The sequence below is a fragment of the Zeus faber genome (genome assembly GCF_960531495.2).
Source record: "Zeus faber genome assembly, chromosome: 1".
In the NCBI taxonomy this organism is placed as follows: domain Eukaryota; kingdom Metazoa; phylum Chordata; class Actinopteri; order Zeiformes; family Zeidae; genus Zeus; species Zeus faber.
The window spans coordinates 46,062,989-46,081,221 of NC_137193.1; the positions used below are offsets into that span (position 1 = coordinate 46,062,989).

General features: G+C 43.4%; 2 protein-coding genes across 5 annotated transcripts in view; one reads left to right on the forward strand and one right to left on the reverse strand.

Moving 5' to 3' along the window:
* tle2b (TLE family member 2, transcriptional corepressor b) overlaps positions 1-6,341 on the forward strand; it is an 89,305-nt gene extending 82,964 nt beyond the window's left edge. For both annotated transcript variants that reach the window (XM_080006727.1, XM_080006728.1), the window contains exons 15-20: positions 223-472; positions 1,264-1,511; positions 2,227-2,374; positions 3,340-3,490; positions 4,263-4,339; positions 5,968-6,341. In XM_080006727.1, the coding sequence (XP_079862853.1) occupies positions 223-472; positions 1,264-1,511; positions 2,227-2,374; positions 3,340-3,490; positions 4,263-4,339; positions 5,968-6,075 (982 nt within the window). In that variant the 3' untranslated portion in view covers positions 6,076-6,341. The remainder of the gene's footprint in view (positions 1-222; positions 473-1,263; positions 1,512-2,226; positions 2,375-3,339; positions 3,491-4,262; positions 4,340-5,967) is intronic.
* Positions 6,342-10,705: 4,364 nt separating this feature from the next.
* Positions 10,706-18,233, reverse strand: part of tle2a (TLE family member 2, transcriptional corepressor a) — a 47,240-nt gene continuing 39,712 nt past the window's right edge. For all 3 annotated transcript variants that reach the window (XM_080004509.1, XM_080004511.1, XM_080004510.1), the window contains 6 exons: positions 16,845-17,094; positions 15,537-15,784; positions 14,644-14,791; positions 12,880-13,030; positions 12,484-12,560; positions 10,706-11,940 (listed from right to left, as the gene is read on the reverse strand). In XM_080004509.1, coding sequence (XP_079860635.1) covers positions 11,833-11,940; positions 12,484-12,560; positions 12,880-13,030; positions 14,644-14,791; positions 15,537-15,784; positions 16,845-17,094 — 982 coding nt within the window. In that variant the 3' untranslated portion in view covers positions 10,706-11,832. The remainder of the gene's footprint in view (positions 11,941-12,483; positions 12,561-12,879; positions 13,031-14,643; positions 14,792-15,536; positions 15,785-16,844; positions 17,095-18,233) is intronic.

Genomic DNA, 18,233 nt, shown 5'->3' on the forward strand with positions numbered 1-18,233 from the left:
GCTAATTTGTGTGTGTGTATGTCTGGGAGTCCCTGTTTGTGTACATGGCTATATTTTCTAAGTACAGCCTCTGCATTTACACGTACACACAGTTCATTTATTCATTTCTTGTAAGCTTATTCAGATTCTTACATCTTTTTATTCATGATCCACATGATGGTATTGTGAGCTGCTCAGTCTTTCATTCATCCACCCTCCCTCCTTCTTCCTCCTCCTCTCCAGGGCCTACTCGTTCCACGTGAGCGCCGACGGCCAGATGCAGCCGGTGCCCTTTCCCCCCGATGCCCTGCTGGGCCCAGGCATCCCGCGCCACGCCCGCCAGATCCACACGCTGAACCACGGGGAGGTGGTGTGCGCCGTGACTATCAGCACCTCCACCCGCCATGTCTACACCGGAGGAAAGGGCTGCGTCAAGGTGTGGGACATCAGCCAGCCGGGCAGCAAGAGCCCCATGGCCCAGCTCGACTGTCTGGTGAGCCAGCCACTCTCCTTTAAATTCAAAGAAATTTAGAGGCCCCTGCGTAGTGTTATGGTGATGTGTGTCCTCCCCAGTGAAGGATCATCTATTGCTCCTTTCAAAATCAGCTGAACAAAGACACCTTTGTTAAAAGGCATTTATTACCTGTCGCTGCCTTCAATATGGGGTGGCGCTAAGTTTAGATTACGTATATAGCCTTTAATCATGGTACAGTGTGAAAGGGCTTCACATTTCAACTACAAATCCACAGCATTCTCTAGTCATAACCCTTCCGGCCAAGGGAAAACTCCCAGAAAACCTTGAGATGGGGCCGAAGTTGGAGAAATCCTCGTTCCAGGACAGCCAGGCCTCCACAGATGAGGAGTGGTCAATGTTGGTAGCATTCTATAACAAGACTTTAACCATATAATGCTAGAAACCAGTCCAGGCTGGATGACCGCACTCGAACACCCTTCAGCTGTGTCTTTGTGGAATGAAAATTGGTCCTTTCTGACAGACCCCATAGTCCTTCACACACACACACACAGACCCCATAGTCCTTCACACACACACACAAACACGGTATATGCTGAGCTGATTTGCTCTCATTGACAGTGTCACCCTTAATTTAATTGAATTCACATCAAGTCATATTAAAATTGACATTATCAAAATGTCCACATTAATTTCCGGAGCTGCACCAATCACATCAGAATCTGTCCCACAATGCCTCTCATCCTGACATCCTCCTTCGTCCGGGATAAAACCGCCCTTACTGGTCTACGTTCTTTGTGTCGCCTAATCAGAACCGAGACAACTACATCCGCTCCTGTAAAATCCTCCCGGACGGGCGGACCCTGATCGTGGGCGGGGAGGCCAGCACGCTGTCCATCTGGGACCTGGCCACGCCCACTCCTCGCATCAAGGCGGAGCTGACGTCGTCAGCCCCTGCCTGCTACGCCCTGGCAATCTCCCCCGACAACAAGGTCTGCTTCTCCTGCTGCAGCGACGGCAACATCGTGGTGTGGGACCTCCACAACCAGACGCTAGTCAGGTAAGGACAAAGGGGGTGAGTAGAGAGCAAATGAGAGAGGAGAAAGATGAGGAATGATAGAGAGGAAGTACTTATCCTGTCCTGGGAATCCAGATCCAAGGAAAGAGAAGAGAAAAGAAAGGTGGAGGAAGGAGAGAAAGTCAGAGGCCCCCCACAACAGGCATCTTGTTCGAGGAGGCCAAAGAAATAGAATTAAAGCTGCAAAAGGGCGCATACAGTGTCTTTTTTTAGCTCTCAATGTCAAACTTGGTACGGTCCATGGAAGTGCTGTTCTTTTTGGATCTGCCAAGTTCCAAGGTTCTACACCACCGTGATGTGGACTTAGATTAGATAGATTTGATATTGCAACATTAAATTTGAATTTAATGGGATGACATCTCAGACATTCTTTGCCAAATCCCTTAGCTTTTTGGTAACTTTGTTCAGGCCTGCTGTGTACCAAATATGGTTTTATTTGGACTTGATGGTTCATGAGCATGAGATTCTCAGAACTTACCAAGATGGCAGAACATCTATCCAGACAAACTTCAAATGTTCCTGAGGCTAATTTGTTCAGCATTTAGAAAAGTTGCTATATAGTGCTAAAGTAAGTACGTACAGGTAGTATAGTATACAGTATAGTGCCATTAGACCAGTAAGTTGAGGAAAGATGGATGGAAGGAGAGACAGAGATAATATAACACGTCGCTCACCATGCGTCCTGCTCGTGGTGCAGACAGTTCCAGGGCCACACGGACGGAGCGAGCTGCATCGACATCTCCAACGACGGCACCAAGCTGTGGACGGGGGGACTGGACAACACCGTGCGCTGCTGGGACCTGAGGGAGGGAAGGCAGCTGCAGCAGCACGACTTCACCTCGCAGGTACACACACATCTTAACATGCAAAAATCGGGGCTGTGTTTATGGAGATATATAGCTCACACAAATAGGTAATAAAGTTAGAAGAATATGCAATCGACCTCAAGATAAATAATAAAACCCAACCTTCAGAAAGCTGGAAATTTTGCATGTTTGCATGAATAATCTGCACAGGGCAGTCGACGGCAGGCAACAATTTTATAAGAGTTGATGGAGTAAAATGTATTGTGAAAACACCAATTTTTTTTTGATTAATTTTCCCTGCATCCTTTTATATTTTGCTCTTACACGCCTTCGAATCAGAGACCATGTGGTTAAAAAAAAAAGAGGAACATTTTCTACTTTTTGCCCATGCTTCTCATTCAAGTGTCTATTATTAGAAGCTGTTCTAATACACTGGAATTTAAATCGGAGGTTAGTGGAGATCAGACACTTCCCTGAATTAAAGTTCACAGTGAAACTTACCACGCTGCTTAGTATGCACACTCTAGTACTACACACACTCTCTTCACTTTCACTACACTATAGACTTGATGGTTGTCAGATGAGTTTCGATCTACCATGTAATGACTTTCTTCTCTCTCTGCTGTGTCTCTCCGCCCTCCTTCCCTTCAGCTTAATCCTCTCTTCCCTATCACACATCATCTCGCCATCTCTTTGATCCAACTCTATATCTCCTGTTTCTATCTCCACCCCCCTTGTCTTTACCTCCAGTTCTCCAAAACCTTCAGTTCTTCTTTCCCCAATCTTCCCTTTCCCTCTTCATTAACCTATTTCCCGTCTCTTTACTTTCTTAATTCTGTCCCATCGCCCATTACAACCCCCTCCTGTCACTCCCCTTATTTTATCCCTCTCTTCATCCAACCCCCGCGTTCTATCTTCCCCCATATCGACACACGTCTGGACACTTTATGTTGAAAGGAATTGAAAACACAATAAAAAACGACATGTTGTCTCCCCCTCTCCAGATCTTCTCTCTGGGCTACTGTCCGACAGGCGAGTGGCTGGCCGTCGGCATGGAGAGCAGTAATGTGGAAGTGCTGCACGTCTCCAAACCCGACAAATACCAGCTGCACCTCCACGAGAGCTGCGTGCTCTCCCTTAAGTTCGCCTACTGCGGTACGTACTCACACACACACACACACACACACACACACACACACACACACACACACACACACACACACACACACACACACACACACACACACACACACACACACACACACACAACACACCCACACACAGACAGGGAGTGACATTAAACTCCCTCTAACAACCTACAGCTGGGTGTGAGCTCCATTCCTCTGAAGGAAACAGATGAGGTGTTTTCATGTCCCCCACACCATCCCATCACCAAGATAAAATGATTAACTTAACAGATTTTGAAAAAGCCTACATTTAAATCTGCAAAGTCCCACATTAGGGGAGACTTTTCCGAACGATGCTGCAGCACTGGAGCGGAGCTCAAACCTAAATTACCGCCAGTCACATGCTGTGATACAGAAACACTACATGTGGGGGCGATATAACAAAATAACATGACCAGGCTAGGTATCATCTGGGATTTTGTTTATCACAATATAGTTAAATCTTATGTTTAAGGAACAATTTTCTGAACGTCATAGACTGTTCTGATCAACACCTCTAGCTGCACATTACTCATGCCAAAATATTGTGATGTTAGATGTGGACATTATCGCCCTGACTATACACACACATCTACACCCAGATACTTGAATTAACATCGAGCGGCTGCTGCTATTTTACCTGTGGCCGCTCACACACACATACTTACTTGTTATTGACAGCATGTTAATGTACTGTATGTGGAATATTTACATGTCTGGATAGATTTTCTGGAACTGATGTAGTGTATGTGTTCCTGCAGGCAAGTGGTTTGTGAGTACAGGGAAGGACAATCTGTTGAACGCATGGAGGACGCCGTACGGAGCCAGTATCTTCCAGGTGAGACTCCAGTATAAGTTTTGGTACATTCCAAGTAGATGCATGTAGACTAAAGGTGGGCTCAAATGGTTTGTGGTTTATGTGTGGAGAGGATGTCACCTGGATGGTGTTGTCAAAGTTCCGTGTCGCCACTGTCAGCCTGACAGGGAGGGAGCGAGGCAACAGAGATTTTCCAATTCAGATTTGTCGATCCAAGGTGACTTACTGTGGCTTTTCACACACACACACACACACGCACGCACGCACGCACACACACACACACACACACACACAGTTGTAAAATTTCTCCTAAGTTTCGCGAAGGGTAGCAGTAAAGTGTGCGTGTGCATCCTCCTGTAAGCTAGGCGGCTTTTGTCTCCTTGTTGGCTGAAATGAGAAGGATGGGCACCGCTTTGTTACCGAAATGCCAGATATGCCAACTACCCCATCTATCCATCTGCCTATCCATCTACCTATCTGTCTGTCTGTCTGTCTGTCTGTCTGTCTGTCTGTCTGTCTGTCTGTCTATCTATCTATCTATCTATCTAACTATCCATCTGTCCATTAGAGCTGTCACAATTATTTGAGCTGATCGGGATCACTTTATAAAATCGTTACATTCCACACTCACGTTTCCATCAAATTTTCAGGGGAATTGATCGAATTTCAGAAATGTTGAACTAAATAGAATGTAAAGTCAGGTAAATTATGTGTCTCTTCTTCATCAGATTGAGGTGTATCATTTCACATGCTTTTTATTGTATAAAAACATACTATTTAATTGTTTATTTATCATCTTGGGTAATTAATGGCCAACTAAAATGTAATGATGGTGACATCCCTACTATCCATCTTCCTGAACCAATTTTCTCCATCCTTCATGCTCTTGCTGTTATTACTTTTGCCTCACCCCCGTGTTCTCGCTTCTCTCCTGCTGCTTAAAAAAATGTTTTAGTTCACTCTCGATAGACCCCCCGCCCGTCCATTGCATCTCCCTCCCTCCCTCCCCCTGCCTTCATCCCTCCCCTGTCAAAGGGATCCTGTAAAAATGGCCTCTCTCGCTCACCAGCAGCCAGATGACTGGCAGCCCTGCAGTGGAGGAGGGAGAGAGAAAGATGGAGGGGAGGGGGAACCAGAGAGTACATAATGAGGTAGAGGGGAAGGAGGACGAGGAGGAAAGAGGAAAAAGGGAAAGATAAATGAGGGGTGTAGGGGAGGCTTTAGATCATCCAAGGCCAGGTGCAGAGAGGAAAGGAGGAGGTTGGAGAAGGGGAGAGAAGAACAGAGAAGAAAGGAAGGAGGAGGAGATGAAAGAGTGGAGGAGGAAAAATAAAACATTGTGTGTCCCGCCAATGGCTGGCTGGTGATGCTTCAAACCCGCGGTGAGTGAGGCCTCATCTCTCTCCGGAAAGAGAAGCAGAGCGCTGCACATATCGCTTGCAGTACGAGGGGGAAAAATAAATGAGTCAGCAGCCAGAGCCGCTGTCGCTTTGGAAACAATTTGCAGAATGTTTTGAAATGCAACAGTACGAGCCATTTGATCGGGCATGAAGTGATTCCTCTTCTTTGACCTCTCACTGTTACGTCCTCTCTACTGTAACTTTCTTCCCTTTGCCTCTCCTTCTGCCCCTCCGTTCCTCTCTCTCCAGTCCAAGGAATCCTCGTCCGTCCTGAGTTGCGACGTTTCTCCGGACGACAAGTACATCGTGACGGGTTCGGGCGACAAGAAGGCGAGCGTCTACGAAGTGGTTTACTGACAGAGGGATGGAGAGACCCGCGTGTTTTAACCGAGAAAGAGGAGTGGTTTCACCTCCTCCTCTGTACAGTGACAGCTCTTTTACGCACACACACACACACACACACACAGACACACACACACACACACACACACTAAGCCTCCTCCTCCATTCCTCATCCCCATTGACCCCTCCCCACACACACACTCAGAGCCACAAACACCCCCCAAATCCCGTCCATCCTACTCCAGCTCCAGCCCCAGGATGACACAACATAGGAGAGAGAGAGAAACAGAGGGGTGGAGGGGGTGGAGGGGGTGGAGGGGGTGATGGCGAGGGGCGGGCGGGGGGGGGGGGGGGGGGTGGAGAGGGAGAATGAGGGGAAGCAGCAAGATAAGAGGACAAAGACAGGGCTGGTGGAGCGTGAAGATAAAGCATGAAAGAGGGAGAGGAAAAAGAAATGAAAGCAGGAGTGGAAGGAAGGAGGGATGAGGGATAAAGGGATGGATGGAGGGAGGGGGGTAATTAGGGCCGTTTCCTGATTAAGAGCTCGGTGGCGGCAGCCCCAGAGGAGGCACGGCCCGGTGGGAGCGGCCGCCAGCAGCACTGATAGCACACAATCGATTCATTAGCCAGACACTGGAACCTTAATGAGGCCGCCGCCCAGCCAGGGGGAGGGAGAGGAGGAGGATGGAGCTATATATACACACATGGCCATGTTTGGACAAAGGAAAACACAGGCATTATATATAACTGTATATATATGGGTTATTCTTCAAATGCAGGATGTTTTCTATACAGCAGATTTCACAGAAAAAAAGGCTACATATACAGTATATACATATATATACATATAAACATGTATGTGTGTGTGTATATATATATATATATATATATATATATATATATATATATATATATATATACTCACACACACATACACACATATACATACATACACACACATATATATATAGATAGATATATACATACATATATGCACACACATTTATATATATATATATATATATGAAAGAAATGCTATATATATACAGACACACACACATACATATACAGTATATAAACATATATATGTGTATATATGTGTGTGTGTATAAATATATTTGTGTGTGTGTGTATGTAATATGTATGTGTGTGTATACTGTATAGAAATATATATATATATATATATATATATATATATATATATATATATTCAGCAATTTTTAAGCAATGTATGAAACCATATTTATGAGTGAAACAGGCAATCAGCATATCCAAAGAGGTAGCGTGTGCAAATACTAATTATAAACAAAATATTGAAACTTTATATGTTAAGTTCACCCCCAAAAACATGCAAAAACCTGATTGAAGCCCAGAGTGGTATTTCAAGAGGTTTGAATAATTTTCCCGTAACTTAAGACTCACTCACTCACTCACTCACTCTCACTCACACAGACACACACACACACACACAGCTGCGCCCCCTCTAATTCCTCTGGGTCGTTCTCTCATTAACACCGTCAGCACACTAGTGCTAAGTCCACTTCAAACTAAAAAGTCCCATTTGCGCTATCAGCCGTTAACTAAACAATAGCTATGATCCCATTTTTTGTTTTGTTTAAATAGATCGGAGAATGTTCCAACCTGATGAACCCCACGTGCACCAGAGCCCTGACCCACCGCTCCCATACATATCACTCAATAAGCTATCAAATCATCCTCCAGTTGATTCACCTTCTAAAAAAAATGAACTAAAATAAAACCCTGTATCATTCTCCAAACTGGAGGAGCAGATGATGTACAGTATATCAAACCCGCTGCTTTTAGAAGAATCTGCATCACAAATGTGTGAACAAAAAAAAAAAAAAAAAGGCTAATTTTTTCTCATATTTCAATATTTTGTAAGAATAGTGTTTGCTGGTTTTATGTAACGATACGTTTTTGCATCGGGAGCAGAGACGAAGAGCGACGTCACACACACACACACACACACACACACACACACTCATATAACCTTATCAAAGCCGTAAAATTATCTCTATCCTTATTGTTAAATCCTTTTATTTTGTGCGTGTTCTGGGTTGAGGCGACAGGTGGTGCGTGTCAAAAGAAAAAGATAAAAAGACTCAGAGTTAATTTTCTCTGTTTTTTTTTCTCTTTTTGCATATTTGTTTTTGTCCTTGTTATAAAATAACATTTGCTACATCAGTGTTTCTTGAATCTGAGAGGATTCCATTGAAGAAGTCCCATCCGATACTTCAATCCTTGTATGAAATCATGATGATTTCATACAAGCGAGTTCACATAATGTGACATAATTAATTTAATGAAACACTGACTTAAATGTTCCTGTGAATAACAGAGTGGAACAGTTTTGTTGATTTTTGTTTCTATTTTTTTCAGACAGCTTTCATTCAATTTCATAGCAAAGTGATCAGTAATGATTGAACCAAGAGAACAAACACACTGTTATTTAACACCTCATTAAGTAATACTTCAAGAACACTCTGAACAGACATTGTTCTATTTCATTCAGAGGATTACAAAATTGCATCTAGAGTTCAGTTGAACAATAAAAATAGTATAAAAAGCCAGTGATGGGACTTCCTTGCTAACCCTGTCCTAGTGTGAGGACGGTTGAGTTTTTAAGTTGTGTACAGAGTAATGAAGGCCTTCGCCTGCTCCTCCACCCCATGGACAGACCTAAGGATGTAGAGTGCATGTGTCCCAGCGTGCACGCCACACACACACACACACACACACACACACACACACACTGATGCTGGCCCGAGCTGGGACGTGTTTGATATTTTATTTTACTCTCGTCTCGTTCCCTCTCCTGCTCCCTGTGCTTTCTTTGTTCCGACAAAAAGAGATTTATTTCGTTTTGAAACGCTCAAGGTTAGTTACTTTTAAAAAGCCAAGGAACTTTTTTTTTATGCACTGTTCCCTCCTGACGCCTTTCCCCCCTGTGCTGTAAAAAAAAAAAAAAATAATAATAATACTGTATGAAAAATAAGAAATAAAACTTGTGTTCATCTTTTTAAGTGTCTCTTGTGATTTTTTTTGAAAGCAGTTAATAATTGCTGAAAAGAAAAAGAAAAAGAAAACCCTTTTGCAAACAATTCCACCTGACTTACCCCCATTTACTGTAGGGCTTCCAAACAAATTGAAACAGGAATATCACCCATTTTCAGAATAAAAATGGCCAAAACTATACCAGCCATGTTGTGTTTAAGCATAGTTTGAGTCACTGATGCATTTTTTTATAGTAATGAAATATATATATTTTCAATAATGGAAAATGTGCATTCAAGCAGCACCCTATGAAACAAAAACTTTAGTTACAAAAACTCAACCAGTCATCTCTCAACCGTCCCCCCAAAATCTGGGGAAAATTGTAAATTATTTAGACCTTACATCCACTGATCAATAAATAAAAAAAATAAAAAAAAGATAAATGGCTCTATGAATGGATTTTAAATGATTGGTTTACACCACAGGCGGGAAGATAAATCCCTTTAATGACATGGGGATGGCGGACAATCAATTACATTTAATTACGGCGCAAGGTTGCAGCTTTTATTATTCTATATAGCTGGGTTCCATATTTTGTGAAAACACTGGATAACATCTGCAGCCCAATTTGATTCTGGCTGAGAATTTTAAAACCATTTAAGGTGATGGTCTTTAAACCGAGCCTGGATGAATGGAACGTGCATGCCATATATCATTCAAAGGCTGCATAGTTTCATAGGATACTGCATTTTTGTGTTGACTCCAGGTTTTTAAACAGGCTCGGTATAAATAGGGGTTATTCAGCAAAGTGGGGATGAAATGCACTCATGCTCTTGCTGCGAAAACGACGACTCCATGCCGGCAGAGCGGTGAGCCAGGTCTCAGGTCAAATATTTGATAACTCCTTTTTGGCTGTAGGCTCCGTTTGGTTGCAATCGCACATCACGTTGGCAGGGTTTTTGTTGCTGGACACGTTCTTGAGATCCACACTTTCATCGCTCGGCCTGAATCAATAATTTCGACAGAATGAAATGTTTTGTTTTTTTTGGGAGCATTCCGTGCGCAACAGAGCTGACTCGTTCATCGTTCCCTCTCCTCCCTCTCCATACTGACCGAATCAAAAGTTACGAGACGTTGCAAAATCACATTGATAATAACATCACATTACTAGAGGGAACGTGATGCTGACGGCACATCGCTGGAGCAAGCTGCCATCTTCAGCATCGGGATCCCTCCCATTAACTTTTCACGTCGGTCGGCACTTTTGAGTTGAAAGACGGCTTGGAAGTCTTGTTAGGTGAAAAGCTGCCATGGAAAATCTTGCAACCATCTTGTGTGAAAATGCCACCCTTCTTTTGTCGCCCTCCCTTTCTCCATTTGTGTACATTTCCTATATTTAAGCTTTTTCTCTATGCCATTGAACGGAAGGGATCCCTATTGAGAAACTTACCACTCTGCTGCAACTTCTCACTGCGCTTCAATGCAGTCCAATGGGGCAAAGTCTGAAGCTGTAAAAATGAATGTCATGTCTCCTTTTCGCAAACAATAAGCTCACAATACAAACATTTTACGGAGGCCTGGATTGAAAAACACAACAGCAGAGTCAAACCACATCTCTGTTTGCCTTTAGAGAACTTTATTTACATGTCCATATATAGCAAGGTAAAGGTTCACGATGAAGCTGTGAAACTCCCCGTCTGTCTATGTGCCCTAACAAAGACGATAGAAAAACACATTGTTGGTTGGGTGTTGGATGACGCCGACGTTGTTTCCCGTAGTAGCCACTTCCCTGAAAATTGGAGAGTAACCGCTGTGAGTGCTGAGCTTGTTGTAAATGAATTTGAGTCCCGGGGTCATAGCGCAGGTGAGCGTTCCCAAAAAGCCCAGTCGGGAGACCAAGCCCATCTTCGCTCCATTGTCCATTGGAGAATGAAGTGAAGACAAACTCTGACGATGAGTTTTGGGACGTGGGTGACCCAGTTGGAGCAGGTCTGTCCGTAGAGTTAGACAAGTACCGGAGGAAATACAATCATGTTGCTGCTGAAACCGAACCATGGGGAAATAGTTGGAACCTTTCAGTGTCACGCCAGCTGACGTGTCAAACACCTGCTACCCCCGGGGGGACACCGCGAAGGGAGTCTGTTCTGGAGACAGGGCCGAACCCTCTTCCTGGTCCTCAGTCCTTCCATCTCAGTTTCACGTTTCTTCCCGAATCCCTCCCTCCAACTCTATTAACACGACCGCCTCGCTCGCCCCCGCTAATCCACTTCACGTGGGCCCAAACTGCCCGAGAAAAAATCCCAAAGCTAAAAAAATAAGATACTTTTTTTTTTTTTTTTTTGCTAATTTCTTGGTCACTACAGAGGTTTTATTTTGTTTGTTTGTTGTTTTTCATTTTTAAAAAGGGATAAAGAAACAAAAACCAAAACAAAAGGTTCTTTGGAGGAATCCGACATTTGCGCAAACTACAGACTAAACCAGCGTTCTCAGAGCGTTTTCCATCAAAGTCAACGATTCATCGATCAGTTTTCCAGAGATGTGACTTTGTGCTCTTTCTTCTCGTCTCTTTCTTCTCTCTTTCATTGTTTGTCTCTCATTCATTTTCACAAACGTAAACAAAACAACAAAGTAGGAGTGACTGTCTTTTTGTTTCCATGCCACCAACTCTCTGTACAGTCATTGGTACAGGGGGAGCCTGGGCCCGCCCTCAGATCTATATTTTTAGTTTTTTTAATCCACAGCCGAGCAGCCTCCTGTTCAGTAGATCACTTCGTACACCGTCGCCTTCTTGTCCCCGGATCCGGTGACGATGAACTGATCATCAGGGGAAATGTCACAGCTGAGCACAGACGAAGACTCCTTGGACTGCAGCGAAGAGAAGGGAGACATTTAAGGGCTTGAATTTGGGCAAAAAATATAGTATCTAAAATATAATAATAATAATAATAATAATAATAATAAATATTTATTGTTTTATAAAAAAATAGTAATATATGTTTGTAATGACATTATTTGAATAGTGGGGGGGGGGGGGTCATACTCTTAGTACAAAATATTAAGTGGTCTGGTTCGACTACTAATACTCTACTGTTGAGAAAAGAATGATATAGGGCACAAATACAAGATTTTAATTTCTGTGAAGCTTGAAACTAATACACACACACACACACACACACACACACACACACACACACACACACACACACACACACACACACACACACACACACACACACACACACACACACACACACACACACACACACACACACACACACACACACGTATATATGGGTAAATAAAATTGGATAAAATGTTTAGGTTGAAATGCAGAGCACAGGAGATGTAGTACAGCCTGAAAATATTAAATATATATAAATATTATACATATAATATATAATATGATACCTGGAATATGCTGGATCCATATGGTGTTCGCCAGGCATTGAGGAGGTTATCTTTGCCAGTGCTCACAAACCATTTACCTACAAGACACACACACACACACACACACACACACACAGGGATGAAGAGATAAGCCTGGGGAGGAGCTGGATGTAGAGAAAACAAAGAGGAGCGTCTGCTTTGTAGAGAACAGGAGCAGCAGGAGGAAGAGGAGCCTCTGAAGAGCTGCAGGAGCAGAGATTTGTTCAACACGTCTGTGAATAAACACCCTGAGGGAGCGTGATGCAACCAAACCATCAGTCAAAGTGTGTGTGTGTGTGTGTGTGTGTGTGTGTGTGTGTGTGTGTGTGTGTGTGTGTGTGTGTGTGTGTGTGTGTGTGTGTGTGTGTGAGTACGTACCGCAGTAGGCGAACTTAAGGGAGAGCACGCAGCTCTCGTGGAGGTGCAGCTGGTATTTGTCGGGTTTGGAGACGTGCAGCACTTCCACATTACTGCTCTCCATGCCGACGGCCAGCCACTCGCCTGTCGGACAGTAGCCCAGAGAGAAGATCTGGGGGGTAGGGGGGGGGGGGGGGGTGCAACAACTTAGTGAACAAAAGTTTTCTCCTCCTGATGTAAATCACTTAACCAGGGATGGGTGATCCATCCAGGGAAGGAGAGATAAGAATGAATGGATCGTATGGTGAGAGGGAGTGTCGTTATAAATAGAAGGAGGATATGGGGAGAGTGTGTGGTGTGTGTGTGCGTGCGTGCGTGCGTGCGTGCGTGCGTGCGTGCGTGCGTGCGTGCGTGCGAGATGGAGGAAAGTTACAGAAAAATAACGCAGAGTGAGGATCAGGGCACATCTGCGAACGGAGCTCATTAAACACAGCAACACCTGCTCGATGAGACAGCCTTCCAGAAGAGATGATTTTTTTATACACCCATGTGTATAACTGCAGGGTAAAGTGAGGTTGATGTGTGTATTATATTGCTTTGTTCAGAGGTGGATCTACAGATGGGTCTGGATGTGCGCAGGCCCACCCCCATTCACAGCTTGTCTACTAGTGGTGTAGCGGTACGTAGATGGTTCGGCTCGCATGTGAACCATGGATCAATTGTAAAATTTAACATCATAGTGAAACACAGTTTTACTGCCACTGTTTAAAGTAATAATTCCCTCAATTTCGGGGGGGCAACAGGAGCCGGAGTGCAGCTTGTGCCTTCTAATATTTAAAAGAAAAATTGCGCTCAGATTAAAAAAATATGGTGTTTTACACGTCCATGTCTACTTGATGGGTCCACTTGAGAGAGCAGAACAGAGAGCGGCAGCTTGTGAGAAGTGCTGCTACACGCTCCATAAGAGGGGTTAACGTTATGGATATGATTTGGATTGTGATATCACAGATAAGATAATAATGTTAAATGGAACATGATGCTGTGATATGATGAGTAGAATTAGGAAAAAGGTTGAATGACAACAACGTACAGAGCGGACACAGATGTGGAGGAGAAGAGACACTTGCAGACAGTAGTTCTTTAAAGGTTTGTCTCTTTTCAGCGAGTCGGATGATCCGCCTCACAGAAAAGAGCCGGCTCCTACGGCTCACAAGCATTTACTATATCTATGCAATTGTACAAAATATTTTGTTTATATTTATTCCACTACAAAAAAACCCCACTATCTATATTGATTGAATATCAATATAGACTGGACTCAAAGTTACTATTGAGAAACAAGTGTTTTTCTTTACAAATCAAGACTAGATAGGGTTAGAGTTAGTGCTGAAAAAACTTTAGAAATTTAAAATGATACTGGAATTTAATTCAGAGGGCGGATCTGAGGATCATATTTTTCCATTTACTACCAATGTTTAAAGGAAGGAGGTATCATGCGCGCCTCATATTGCACTTTAATCTAACAAAACACAGAGTGCTGAATATTGAATACAAATTCCTCCAAATTAAACAAATAAAAACAGTGTGTTTTCATTTTAGATGTATTTAGTTCACTCCATTCCTTTATTGGACAAAAGAAAAAATGCCTTGTACATAACAGGGACAGTTCCTCAGTCATTCTCTTACTTCAAATGGCGAAACAAGTGAGAATATTGAAATACAAGGTTACAATTATATAGTATCATTATCGTGTGTGTGTGTGTGTGTGTGTGTGTGTGTGTGTACCTGCGAGGTGAAGTCGTGCTGCTGCAGCTGCCTTCCCTCCCTCAGGTCCCAGCAGCGCACGGTGTTGTCCAGTCCCCCCGTCCACAGCTTGGTGCCGTCGTTGGAGATGTCGATGCAGCTCGCTCCGTCCGTGTGGCCCTGGAACTGTCTGCACCACGAGCAGGACGCATGGTGAGCGACGTGTTATATTATCTCTGTCTCTCCTTCCATCCATCTTTCCTCAACTTACTGGTCTAATGGCACTATACTGTATACTATACTACCTGTACGTACTTACTTTAGCACTATATAGCACCTTGAAACGTGGTACCCTGTATAGAGATTACTTTTGTAAATGCTGAACAAATTAGCCTCAAGAACATTTGAAGTTTGTCTGGATAGATGTTCTGCCATCTTGGTAAGTTCTGAGAATCTCATGCTCATGAACCATCAAGTCCAAATAAAACCATATTTGGTACACAGCAGGCCTGAACAAAGTTACCAAAAAGCTAAGGGATTTGGCAAAGAATGTCTGAGATGTCATCCCATTAAATTCAAATTTAATGTTGCAATATCAACTCTATCTAATCTAAGTCCACATCACGGTGGTGTAGAAGCTTGGAACTTGGCAGATCCAAAAAGAACAGCACTTCCATGGACCGTACCAAGTTTGACATTGAGAGCTAAAAAAAGACACTGTGTGCGCCCTTTTGCAGCTTTAATTCTATTTCTTTGGCCTCCTCGAACAAGATGCCTGTTGTGGGGGGCCTCTGACTTTCTCTCCTTCCTCCACCTTTCTTTTCTCTTCTCTTTCCTTGGATCTGGATTCCCAGGACAGGATAAGTACTTCCTCTCTATCATTCCTCATCTTTCTCCTCTCTCATTTGCTCTCTACTCACCCCCTTTGTCCTTACCTGACTAGCGTCTGGTTGTGGAGGTCCCACACCACGATGTTGCCGTCGCTGCAGCAGGAGAAGCAGACCTTGTTGTCGGGGGAGATTGCCAGGGCGTAGCAGGCAGGGGCTGACGACGTCAGCTCCGCCTTGATGCGAGGAGTGGGCGTGGCCAGGTCCCAGATGGACAGCGTGCTGGCCTCCCCGCCCACGATCAGGGTCCGCCCGTCCGGGAGCAGCTTGCAAGAGCGGATGTAGTTGTCCCGGTTCTGAGTGCACACGATAATAATAATAATAATAATAATAATCATAATAATAAGAAATGTTGTAGTACAGTGTAAATGACTGAGGATAAGTCACGCGTGAGGTCTGAGCCCCGGCTGCTGCTTCAGCAGAATCCCAGCGATGTTTGCTGACAGCTGCAGATTGCCTCTGCGGCGTTTCAGGTAATTCATCACACACTTAGTAAATCACACACATTGTTTGCATGGGAGTTTGTGTGTGTGTGTGTGTGTGTGTGTGTGTGTGTGTGTGTGTGACATTTGTTTATGTAAGTCTTATCAGCGTAGCCGTGTTGGTATTCGCTATGTTGGTCTTTATCATAGTGAGAATCTCTAAATCTGCGTGTGTGGAGGTATCAGAGAGTTAAATTTGATACTTTTTAAGACCTTTTAAAGACAAATTTCTGATGAAATTAAACTGTGATAATTGGACAAATCATCCCTCCCTTATGCAATACAGTATTATAGGTACATATAAAGGTTAGTATCATAGATAGCGCGGGGGAAATAAGTATTGAACACGTCAACATTTTTCTCAGTAAATATATTTCTGATGGGGCTATTGACATGACATTTTCACCAGATGTCTCCTTTCCTTCCTCATTTACTGCCATAACTTTGACAGAAGAGGCCACATGACCAGTTGTAGTTCCAGTTTTCCTGGGCCTCATTCAGTTTTTCAATACATGTTGTCGTCCAATGTTTATGTTTTTGTGTAAATGTTGTTTGTTTCTATGTCTATGCTTCTATTCTACAGGGCATCGACAGGACAGAGTTATTGCAGCAGTTCTTGACGATTTCAGAATGAATAAAGAGTTGCATTGCAGGTTGAGATCTTGAACTCCACTTGCAGATGCAATGGCGTACACATACTGTGTTGTATGTCCAGCATGCTGACAGCACAGGTTAAAAAAAAAAAAAAAAAAGAATGCAAATGTTGTGTGGGTAGGTTTTGTTTGTTGACCCATCATATGCATTCGAAGGCGCGCACACACACACACACACACACATATATATATATATAAATAAAAATATAAATGAGACTCACCAGACAGTCGAGCTGGGCCATGGGGCTCTTGCTGCCCGGCTGGCTGATGTCCCACACCTTGACGCAGCCCTTTCCTCCGGTGTAGACATGGCGGGTGGAGGTGCTGATAGTCACGGCGCACACCACCTCCCCGTGGTTCAGCGTGTGGATCTGGCGGGCGTGGCGCGGGATGCCTGGGCCCAGCAGGGCATCGGGGGGAAAGGGCACCGGCTGCATCTGGCCGTCGGCGCTCACGTGGAACGAGTAGGCCCTGGAGAGGAGGAGGAAGAAGGAGGGAGGGAGGGTGGAGATGAGTGGATGAAGAGGAAAGCAGCCCTCATTCATTCATCTATTCACTTAATCTAGTTCAGAGAATATTAATAATAATTTAATGGATCCTTTTCAGTCATATCTGTGCCTCCTTTTAGATTAATATGTATTAATATGCACAATTAATAGTATTGTTAATTGAGTATAGATACAATGATGAAATTATAGTTGTTTATCGACTGTCAAATTGTCATAAATGTCAAATAGTTATTTACAAATAATTGGGATTGACAATTTGTCTTTTATGTTCATTTATACCACTATAAGTATAATAACACACATCCCCCTTAGGGAGAAAAGTAAACAGTATAGGAACATTACCTATGAAAATGTTCTATTTGCAAAGAATTGGCTCAAAATTCCCAATTATCTTTTTTTTTTTTATTAACGATTTTTTTATTTACTTTGTTTGGGATTAACTCAAATAATTGCAATCAGGTGATTATGTTATAATTGTGACAGCTGTTATTGAGTATTTCAATGTCATGAGGTCCTTTTAACTCAACTTATCCAGTGCATAGAATCACATTTAGCATATTCTGTGTATTTGGCTAGTTTTGTTTTTATTTGAGTATTTTTGCCCAGTGTAAAGCTTTTTTTATGCCGATTGTCTACACAGCATGGCACCAATTCTCACCGCAACAAATTCCTTCTATATGAAAATGTACTTGGCACAATAAACAGATTCTGATTTCCAATGGATCTCCAACATGGTACAGTAAATCCGGTTTACACGCAGGATGAAGTTCTAACGTTAGACTGAGGTTCTATTCTATGAAAACATTTGAGGAGTGAGGAATTAATATCTGTCTATACACACACACACACACACACACACACACTTTTCCAACGCTATGAGAGAAAGCGAGGAAGGACTTCCGTCCTTGCTCCGCCTCCCTCAGCGATGGTCAATGTTTTAATTACAGCTTCTTCTTCCCTCCTGATTGTTTTGCACGCCGTTTCTCATCGTTACGACTCGTCTGACATTGAAATCGAAACTCCAGTAAATCCTGAGAAGTCTACTGAAGACGTGGGCGCGATGGAAGGATAATAAAAAAAGAAAAGAAAAGAGGAGGTAAG